This window comes from Camelina sativa, chromosome 10, assembly GCF_000633955.1.
Source record: "Camelina sativa cultivar DH55 chromosome 10, Cs, whole genome shotgun sequence".
In the NCBI taxonomy this organism is placed as follows: Eukaryota; Viridiplantae; Streptophyta; class Magnoliopsida; order Brassicales; family Brassicaceae; genus Camelina; species Camelina sativa.
In genome coordinates, this window is record NC_025694.1 from 4833742 (window position 1) to 4844749 (window position 11008).

Below are 11008 nucleotides of genomic sequence, written 5' to 3' on the forward strand. Positions count from 1 at the left end.
TTTTTTTTTTTTTTTTTTTTTTTTTTTTTTATTATGGAATTCGTATTAGTCTAATAATCTATGGTTAGATTCATTTAGTTATATATGTATGAGACACTCCAAACCTACGATTTATTATTTTGATTTTTTCTTAATTGAAATATAGTAAATTTCTTTAAGCTATCACCATAAATAAATAAAATAATATGCATAACTAACACCACAAAATAAATTTTATGAAAATATATATCATAATGATTTTGAAATATAACTACAACTACCAAAATATATGGCGGATGGCATGTAAGATATAATATGACTTAATTGCACTAAATATATTATTATTTAAAACATTTTGATTTTCTTACTTTATTTACATTCATAATACATAGTCTTTCATAATACATAGTCTTTAAATTTTGATGTACATAAAAAACAAAATAAGAATAATATATTAATTTATATTATTCTTTCAAAATAAAATAGCGATTATGTGCTAACACCTAGCAAGAGGAAACGACAACGTTTTTGGAGAAGATGACGAAAACAGAACATATATAAATAGAGTTACTAGAAGAAAGACATAAAAAAAACAGGAGCTGCTGCTTTGACGATTAAGAGTCTTCTATTACAATTTTGGGAGACATGGCGAATCAGTCCTCTCCTTCTCCCATCTATTGTGTTTCTTTCAATCAAGATAATAGGTGAATTCGATTCTCTTAGTGGATCTCCCATGAAAAAAATAAAAAGCCTTAGTCTTTTTAATTCTCAAGATAACGTAACTCAAAAGCCTGCCCTTTTGTTGTCTCTGTTCGATTATTGCAGTGGTTTTGCGATAAGTTGGAAAAATTCTTTCAAAATATTCGATTCTACTACAGGCAGACTCTGCTATGAACGAGGCAAGTTTTTATCATTACCCCCCAACTTTAATTCTCTCTTCGTTTTTGGTTCTCTAGTTTCTGGGTTTTGATCAAAAAATTTCTTTTTTTTTTTGCTGTCTAATGTCCTTTAACATTGAATCTGTGGGAGTTTATAATTGATGGGTTTGAAAATAAAAATTCGGTTAGATGAAAATTGAAATCTTAAAAGTATATGATCTGATATTTGAAGACAACTTCCTGTATTGCAGACGTTAAACACTCATTAATGTTGTAGATTTCAAAATTGGATAGTGTCTGAATATTGAAACGCTCATCCTAGATTTGTGAAACTATTAATGTATTGAAGTTTATTGCCTTTTATTTGTTTATTGTTAGCTGCTGGGGCTTTTGTTATTGTTGAGATGTTGTATAGCTCAGATCTACTTGCCATTGTTGGAGCTGGTGAACAGGTTTGTGTGTTTTGTGAAACATTTATTTTTCAATAATCGGATTTGATCTTGTTTGATTAAGGAGAATTTCATAATATATATATATATATATATAGGCTTCTCTATCCCCACGGCGTCTTTGTTTGTTTAAGACCACAACGGGTTCACCTCTTAGGGAATTGAACTTTTTAACTTCTATACTCGCTGTCCGTATGAACAAGAAAAGGTTTGTTACTGAACTTAAGTCTTCTGATTGGTTTTTTTTTTTTGTTTTGTGTTTTGAGAGTCAATTCATGGTTCTGTGATTGGTTCTTATCAGACTTGTTGTTGTGCTGCTAGAGAAAACATTCGTTTACGACTTGAATACTCTTGTCATGCTTGATACTATCGACACCGTGCCAAATCCAAAAGGTATTATATAGCTCATAAAGTTTCCTTCATCAAACTTTAACCTTAGCAGTTCGTTGGAAACATTAAAAACAATGTCTTATCTTTGATCAGGTCTATGCGCATTCTCTCCTTGTCTTGAAGCCTGCTACTTAGCTGTTCCAGCTAGTGTGACGAAAGGATCTGTTCTGGTTTACAACGTCATGGATTTGCAGTCTCATAGTGAGGTTTACTTGATGCTTCACCTAGTTTTGGAATAGAATTTTTATTTCTGAGCTGCATACTGAACTCAATTATAACTAACTCAATGTTACCATTTCTCTGTTTTTTTTTTTTCGTATCGATTACAGATAGATGCACATCGTTCTCCATTGGCTGCGATTGCACTCTCTTCAAATGGAATGTACATTGCTACAGCATCTGAGCAAGGAACTCTGATCCGAGTTCATCTTGTTTCGGAAGCTACTAAGGTGAATAGCTACTCTTTCGGTACATCACCGTTTCGTTTTTCTACAGATTCTTAATTTCTTCTTTCTTTTGCAGTCATTTAGTTTCAGGAGAGGAACATACCCATCTACTATATATTCACTGTCTTTTGGACCATCGACAGAGCTTCCGGATATATTAGTTGCAACGAGTTCTTCAGGCTCCATTCATGCCTTCTCTTTAAGGTTGGCCATAAACCAAAGGTGAGGATCAAGAATCAGAATCTTACTTCCCTTACACATTACTGAGGTTTCTAACAGTTTCAGAGTCTTCTCAGAAGCAAAAGGTCTACCAGCTTTCTTGGTTCGGTTCTTCCAGACAGCGTGAGTGATGCACTAGATCCAGCTCATCATCATGTGCTCCACAACGCAGTTTCTTCTGGAATTAGAAGGTGAAAGGCTTTTCATTTGAAGGCTGCTAATGATATATTAGGCTATAGAAGTCAAAAGGCTTATTGTATGTTGCTTGTTTGTATTACAGTTATGCAGTGGTTAGGAAGATAGACAAACTTGAAGGATCATCATCTCCATCTCAGTTTACATCTCTTAGGTAAGATTTTAGGATAACTCCATTTTGAATCCGCCGTGAGATGACAAGTTCTGGAACAGAACTACACCACGAAAGCCTGATGATCTTTCTGTGTTTCTCGTCTTTTTCAGAGCAACGGTATCGGTGATTACGTATAATGGGTATTTCCAGGAGTATACGCTAAGTATCAACAACAAGAATGAATCTTCGTGGACACTGGAACGTGAATTCAATCTCCTCTCTATAACCACCACCAGGTGAAATTAACCCAAAACCAAAGATATGCAAGTACATGGCAGCTTTTTTGTATATAACAAGTTGTAATTTGGGTTCATTAAGAATCTTTATAGTCTCTGTGTTCGTTTGTTCTCAAATATTATTAGTTCTTCCATGCTATTATGTATCTTAGTCTTTGATTGTGTTAAAGAAATGAAATATTATTAATACAAAATGGTCTCTCTTGAGCTTCCCGACTCTTTCCATCATTTCCCCATAGTTACTGTCAAAGGTCTTACCAATTATTTAAGCTTAGACGAATAGCTATGAATCTGAATTTTCAAGTCTCACATTTGTCGGTCTTATGGCTCACAAAAACACCATAATATCGCATGAGTTTAAAGAACAAAAAGTCTATATCTTCCAGAGAAATTACTGTATCCTACTCAAGACAATTAGTATACTTTAGCTTTGACACAACCATTGAAGTCAAACAGTGTAAAGACACAGCTACATCCGTACAACAGGTACATGCAAAGCCAAGAGTAATTTACCCTTTCACTTTGCATTTGTGTGTTTGAAGAAAGATTTGCCAAACTTCGATTTGCTAAAGATGATGTTTAAGACATTCATCGTGATCTTGTCTTGACGACTTGCCCTCTAGAAGATTTTCTCTCCATCTTCTCCCTCTTTTTGCGTGTCTTGTCATCCTCTACACCTCCCTAAGTTCAGTCATTTATGTGAGTATGACAAATATGCAAACAAAATGATGTAGAGGGAGATCAACTGACATTTTTTTTTTTGTAATTTTGTTAAAGGATCTTCATGGGAGATCAACCAACATAATAGAGATGTAACTATAAAAGGGAGGAAGATGAAAATTTCAGAAAACAAAACGATGGAAAGGGAGAGAACATATATAAGAAATTGAGTTGGTTGGGAGTTGAATGGGAGACAAAATAGTTTGAAAACTTAGTTATCTTTCATCTCGGACGACGTGGTGGTTGACGTGTAAGCAAATTTAGGGATCAAGAAACTGATTTTTGTTTCTTTTAATTTTTAATGTGAGATATCAAAGAATAAGAAGGATGAAAGTGTTTTTTCTATATATATTTTTTTTACATTGCAGTTTTTTTTTAATTTTAATTTTTGTTATTAGTGATTTTATTAATTAAAATATCAAAATAAATACTATGTGACACATTTTTATTGGTGAAGTGACTTGTGCTTTATAATATAAAGGATATATATGGAGACCATGTAAAAGAATTTATTTTCCTAAGCTTGTAAATATCATTATAATTGAAGTTTGAGGTATTACAAAAGCATTACCTAAAGGTAGAATAACGTGAATATATACTGAGTTCGTATAGCCTTTTAAAGGTTACCTTTACCATGTAATTTGACTTCGTTCATGTTTGATCCTATGATATACAAATTAAATTAACTCACCAATGATCATCAATTAAACTAAGCAAAATGCATTTAACGAAACACAATCAATCCAACCAAAAAGTTATATATATTTGGTTTACAAACTAAAACCGGTTACACAAGTTGGTTAAAACAGAGACCATCTTGAGATCATTAGTAAGCTTGGGCTTTTAACTCATCAGAAAAGAGTTCATGACGTGGTGAGACCTAGCGTATATGTCTTATTTTAGCTAATTAATTATTATATATTATTGATTAATCGAGAACTTCTTTATAATTTTAATCATTATCGAGAAGGTGAAAAAACTAAAATAGGATAAATCTTATAAGTATACGGACGTGTAAATGTTTTTTTTCCTAATCCTAATGAAAAAAGGTCTCGCCTTCTCTTATGATCTCTATATAAAAGACGTACGCACATTCACAAACAAATCATCAAAAACTCTTACACCAACAGAAACCCTAACGACTCTCTAGCTAGCTATGGTGAAAGCTTCAGCAATCATCCTTTTGCTGCTCTTGTTCTGTTCTTTGGCTTGTGACTTGTGAGGCACGTGTTCGTCTTACGAGTCCTGATCATACAACTGATCATGAGACTTTTAACAAAAAAGACGAGAAGCCTCAACAACCAAAACGTGTAGGTCGATCTGATCCTCACATGATTGAAGCATATGTCAATCTCTTGGAGCCTTATGAGCCCTTCCCATATCCGGAGATGATCCGTAATGTCCAAGCCTCTCTCAGGAGGAGGATGCGACAATACTAGACCATCCTTGGATAATATGTATATTTGTAACAAACCTGTATTCATATGTATAAAATAAAACAGGGACTAGGCCATCCCTTAAAAAGAACTGGTCATGATCTCGAACCGATCATCTGATGAGCCCAAGGGAGGGCGAAACCAGTTTCATAACCGAACCATTAGAAACCTCAAAACAAATAAATGAGCAGAGTAATTAAGATTCAATGATCAGCTTTGGCTCCCGATTCTGGTCCGAGTAATTCCAAAAAACATCTACACCTTTCAAGTTGGTCCATTTTTCAAACGCACACAGTTTGGTTTATACCATCCTTAAACCTCGTACTTTGCCCGAGAATCATAAAGCATCCTACCGATGTGGTGTCCGAGAATGATTATTTAACTCAATTAATGTATTATGTATGTATATGTAGTATATCTTTAAAGTATAGCCGGTCAATCCCTTGGCTTCAGCAAGCAGTTATACAGTTGTGGTGAGAGCCTAAGTTTTGGTTACATGCACATGTGGTTCTATACACCACTGTCCAAAATCTAAAAGAACACATCGGTTATCTAAAAGAACAACGTACTATATAGGCACTTGATAAGTTGCAGATCTCTCTCTAGACAAAGGTCAAGGTGACAAACACTAGAGTAGAGAAGTCATTCACCCCAAAAAATTATTTTGCTAAGCTTGTAAATATCATTATAAATGAAGTTTGTGGTATTACAAAAGCATTAATTACCTAAACGTAGAATAACCTTGGCAAAAAAAGAAATAAAAAAAAAGGTTACAATAGTGTGAATATTGAGTTCGTATAACCTTTACCATGTAATTTGAGTTCGTTCGTGTAATCGTGTTTCATCCTAGCACCGAGTATGAAAGGCATGCATGCCGGAGTGTCATGGAAGTAGGGGCAAAACAAAAGCAAACAGTGTCGTCTAAGATTGATGATGGATTGAGAAAAGAAAAACATTTTTGTTAATCGATAATAAGTTCTATACATGGTATGTGTCTAGACTCTAGCGTGTAGTATTTTTTGGTTGATTTATGTTATTTAATAGACTCTTGGTCTAGCTATAGAGTTATGGCTAGGTCACTAGGTATATAATATAATACGTCCAATTGTAGAGACTCAATATTTTGTAATCGATTGTTATGGGGGCGTCAGTTGTCACCTAGTTATTAGACTTGAAAAAGAAAAAGAAAAAACTTCTTTCACGGGAAAGATAGTTTCAGAAAAAGAAAAAGAGAAAAAAGAAAAAAAAAACGCTCAAAATAGTTCATATATTCACTTTAAACTTCCGAAAACTTGTGATGATGATTAATCCAAGCAACCATAAAGATGATGATTATGTAGCAACTAATAAGCAACGAAACTCAGAGAGAACCACAACCTGTGGTGGCTCAAACACCACTAATGAATCTAGAATAACGAAACAGTCCTCTTTACGATGCTTCTAACTAAAAAGAGACAATTAATGAACAGAGCTATATTGGCTATGGAGACAAGAATCCAACCATACATAAACACACTTGAGAGTCAAGAGCAGGGCACTTTCTATTCTTAGTTGAGATCAATCTAAAAGACAAAACTTTTTCAAAACGTACCCACACATTCCACCAGTGCTCATGTCGAACCCACCATCAATAAGTTCACCATCATCAGTAACACTAGGCTTTGCCATTTGATCAAGAAGCTTATAAGGAATCGCGTAACCTAAAGACGTTAGCACAAGCCACAAGACCAATCCAATGTTTCCATGTAAAGCTTGAATGCGAAATTATCACCCTCACTAAGTCACTATGATATACAAAATCTGCAAAACACATATTGGAAACAAATCAAACCAGCGAAACAAAATCATCTGATCTTGACTTCAAAAATTGAAACTTTCAAGTCTCAAAACATCAAAATTCGAGTGTTTGGTGGTTCCAATGTGATCCAAGTAACGTATCTAACCAAATCTAAGGATTAAGAATCAGAGGAATGAAGGATAAGATGGAAGTGTACGTTGCAAACGATCATTATAAGACGGAGCCTAGACATGTGTCTAGCTAGCATTCTCATCCTTACGCTTCTTTGCTCCTTGATTCGCCATGAGATAAGATCAAAAGAGACGACGAAGAAGATAAGGCTTTTCAATATCTGTAAATCTGTAATTCATTTTGCTTTGATCCTTTCTTCTTCTTCACTAATGGTGTGAGACAAGCATTTAGGTCTACGTCTATTTAAACCAATCAGCTTCTGAAACCTGTACATTCTTTGTCGTCTTTTCTCAGACACTTTGTTGGCCGCGTGTGAGTGTGATTACGCTTTTCCTAGGGTTTAGGACAAAGATTCTGAAACTTGGGCTTTAAAACTCTTTTATCAGTAGTTCTGGCCCATTATTTGAAAAAATCAACATTTTTGTTTTGTCACTATTATGGCAAAAACAAAATATGTAACAAAGAAAGTAGCAGTATGGGGTTGGTCAGAAAAAGACATGTACGTTTACAATGTAAGAAGTGACGTGGACACGTGGGAGCATGCGCAATGCAACCAGTCACCATTAATAGGTCCGTTGATTGTTATTTTCAGCAAATACTCATTGAGATCAAAACTAGAAAATGTTGACGAAACCAAACTCTTTTGGATGGACGTTGATAAAGATGGATCAAATTAAATTATGTAGGCCGTTGGTTAGATCATAATAAGGACTAAGACCAAGGTGGGGGGTTATCTTATCCCCCCTCCCACTTGGAAGATGCTTAGCCCTTGAGATAGACATTTGCTTAGTCCCACTTGAATGCGGTACGCTAACGCAGCATCGAGAAGCTTCTGTTTTTTGAATATTCTACTTTTTCTTTTTTCTTTTCAGCAGAATATTCTTCTATAACTACAATTTATCCATTATAAAACTTCTAATTTGACTTGTATATATCATCACTCGGGTAAGTTTAGGATTAAAAATTACATTTAGCTTTTTTGTTTATAAGAATAAAAATAGTCAACTGTCTTAAAGAAAGGGGAAAATCCCAAAATATTTATCCTCATGACCTGGAAAACAACTACGCAAATCAACATTTTAACAATCGTAATTAGAGGATATACAACACATTCTTCTGTTTTGGTTTAAAAAGATCGAATTTGTATTAAAAACAAAACAAAAACACACGTTTCTTACTTAGTCAATAAACTAAAAAAACTCATTAATCACGTCTCTCTCTCTCTCTCTCTGTCTTCAAAACTTAACAGTTTAAATCTTCTTCTTCTTCTTGATCTTCTTCCTTATTTTAGGGTCTCTCTTATCCAGATATTATTATCAGCATCCATTACATCAACATCGAACTTTTTTAACTTTTTCAATATTCTTTGCATCATTCACGTTTCCCCCTCTTGTGCCCAATTCTTATCAGGATCAGATTTCTCATACCTTTAATTCAAAGATTTCGTTTTTTTTTTCCCTTTCTTTCTGTGACTTGGGTTTTGTTTTACTCTGTAAAAGTTTTCCTCTTTTTCTTTTCCGGCGGAAAAATTTCTTACTTTCTGAGGGGAATTTGGAATTTGGAGCTGTCCTTCTTAGTTCAAAAGGTGAGTCCTCATCAATAATGTTAATTGTAATTGAGCGTTAAGTCACATGTAGAGGCTATGTTATTTTTATATGGGGACATAGATGCCTGCAATAATGCAATCATGAATCAGATATGAAGTTTTAGCTTTGCATACTTTATTCCTCTCTTTTGAAATTGTTGTCATTCTTTTTTTCTTTTCTTCAGCAGCTGAGATCCTGCAGACTGAATTTGTATTGATCGTAGATGAGACCAATCATTAGATCATCATCTCTCAGTAGAATTAGATGGGCTTTGAGGAACAATCAAGAACGCTATTCTTCATCTTTCTGCTCCAAAAGCCGCAAACTTTTGATCGGTGTCAGTCAAAACCAATCTCTGGTGAATACAACAACAAGCACTGATTATTCAAGTTTGTGTTCGAGGTTGAGTTTCTTGAGAGGTTTATCAGTAGAAGCAGTAGAAGCAGCTGATCCTGCTACTACTAGGCTCACCGTCTCATCAGGTTTTTTTTTCTTTTTGTTTCTCTTATTTCAATCGAATTCGATTCATCTCAGAGTTTGGTGTTTTATGGTTTACTGAATTTTGTTGAATGGTGGCAGATGTGAAAAGAACAGGTCCGCTTGTTGAGTATGAGAGAAGAATCAGTGATGGTGAACTCATGACTGGTGATATCTGCCAAGTATGATTAACATTACAATCACTCTTTTTTTACTTTATTGAAGCTTTGAGCAATGAGATTAAAAAAATGCGATTCTTGTTACTTGCGGCTTAAGGGTGTGTTTGAAATGTTGCAGATTGGTGCATTGAGAGAGCTTCAGAGACTACATGATGAGCTTGTGGAATCAGTAGATACATGTCGTTTGGATCGGTACAACACCTCTGATAAATTCTCAAGGTGATTCTTCTCTTCTCTTAGCCTTGAGCCTTTTTTTTCTTCTCTGTTTAGGAATTTAGAACTTAAGTCTCAGACAAATTTGTGTGATACAGAAGCCGTTGGTTTTGGTCTCGGCTCATGCCGCAGTCTTCTAACTCACCTGTCAATGGATTATACCTTTATGGAGGTGTAGGCACAGGAAAAACCATGTTGATGGATTTATTCTTTGATCAATTGTAAGTTTGTCTTATCAAATTATTATCTTCGTTTTTTTATTTTTTGTGTGGAGCATTGTGGTTCATGATAGTTCTCTTGTTTCTTCAGGCCTTGCACTTGGAAGAAGCAGAGGATACATTTCCATGATTTCATGTTGAGTGTTCATAGCCGCTTGCAAGTATGAATAGCTAAGTTTCCAGTGTTTCTCTATTGAGTTTAGTAGGAAAGCTTTAGCCTTTTGAGTTACCTAGTTTGATTTCGGGTCATAATGTTTGCAGAAGCACAAGGGTTTATCAGATCCACTTGAAGTTGTTGCCCAAGAGATAGCTCATGATGCAATCTTGCTATGTCTAGATGAGTTCATGGTATACACTTATTACATATATTATCTTCTTGAAAGTGATCATCTTTGGCTCAACCCATCTTAAGTTTTGGCTTTTTTGGCTAACATTTCTGCTATTACAGGTCACTGATGTTGCAGATGCTCTGATACTTAACCGACTCTTCGGACATCTCTTCAGCAATGGCGTCGTAAGTGTGCTTTTCTTACTTACACTAAGCTGCTACAATCATCTCTAATTTTATGTGTTGAACTGACTTGTGTCCATGCTTGTGAGATAAAATATAGATTCTTGTTGCTACATCGAATCGGAACCCTGATAAACTCTATGAAGGAGGACTCCAGAGAGATCTCTTCCTACCTTTCATCTCCTCATTGAAGGTAAATCTAGTCAACTTCCATTAATCCATTTTCAATCTTCTTTTTATGTTTCCAATTCAAAGACTCCATCAATGTTCCATTTTCGTAGGAACGGTGTGTGGTTCATGAGATTGGCTCATCGGTTGATTACCGGAAACTGACTTCGGTACTGCTCTTAAACACTTCCTATACTGGCTTCAATGTAAAGCATAGTTTCAATAACTAGCACGTTTCTTCACTTGTGCAGGCTGAGCAAGGATTCTATTTCATCGGTAAAGATCTTTCGACCCTTTTGAAACAGAAGTTCCAACAACTGATTGGAGACAATGTTATTGCGCGTCCACAGGTAGTAGAAGTGGTGATGGGAAGAAAATTACAGGTACACTGTTAAATACCAAATCTTTGTGTTATTCCAAAACTTTCTGTTGTCTACATATAAGTTGTTTATCAGACCAATGCTGCTTCATGAACAGATTCCATTAGGTGCCAACGGATGTGCATACTTTCCTTTTGAAGAGTTATGCGATCGCCCTCTTGGAGCTGCCGATTACTTTGGATTGTTCAGTAAGTTACTCGGCTTT

General features: G+C 35.1%; 1 protein-coding gene and 1 pseudogene across 3 annotated transcripts; both read left to right on the top strand.

Annotated features, from left to right (window-relative positions):
* On the top strand, window positions 574-3158 carry LOC104717146 (autophagy-related protein 18b-like). 3 transcript variants are annotated; one of them, XM_010434677.1, is made up of 11 exons: window positions 574-683; window positions 805-878; window positions 1236-1309; window positions 1405-1514; window positions 1608-1699; window positions 1790-1902; window positions 2026-2145; window positions 2219-2364; window positions 2439-2552; window positions 2642-2710; window positions 2821-3158. In XM_010434677.1, the coding sequence occupies exons 1-11, from the start codon at window positions 625-627 to the stop codon at window positions 2948-2950; spliced, it is 1101 nt and encodes a 366-aa protein (XP_010432979.1). In that variant the 5' UTR covers window positions 574-624; the 3' UTR covers window positions 2951-3158. The 3 variants fall into 3 exon arrangements, with proteins under 3 accessions (XP_010432979.1, XP_010432980.1, XP_019086909.1); XM_010434678.1 differs by having other exon boundaries at window positions 1790-1897; window positions 2030-2145; XM_019231364.1 differs by having other exon boundaries at window positions 585-683; window positions 1441-1514.
* Window positions 8259-11008, top strand: part of LOC104717147 — a 4345-nt pseudogene continuing 1595 nt past the window's right edge.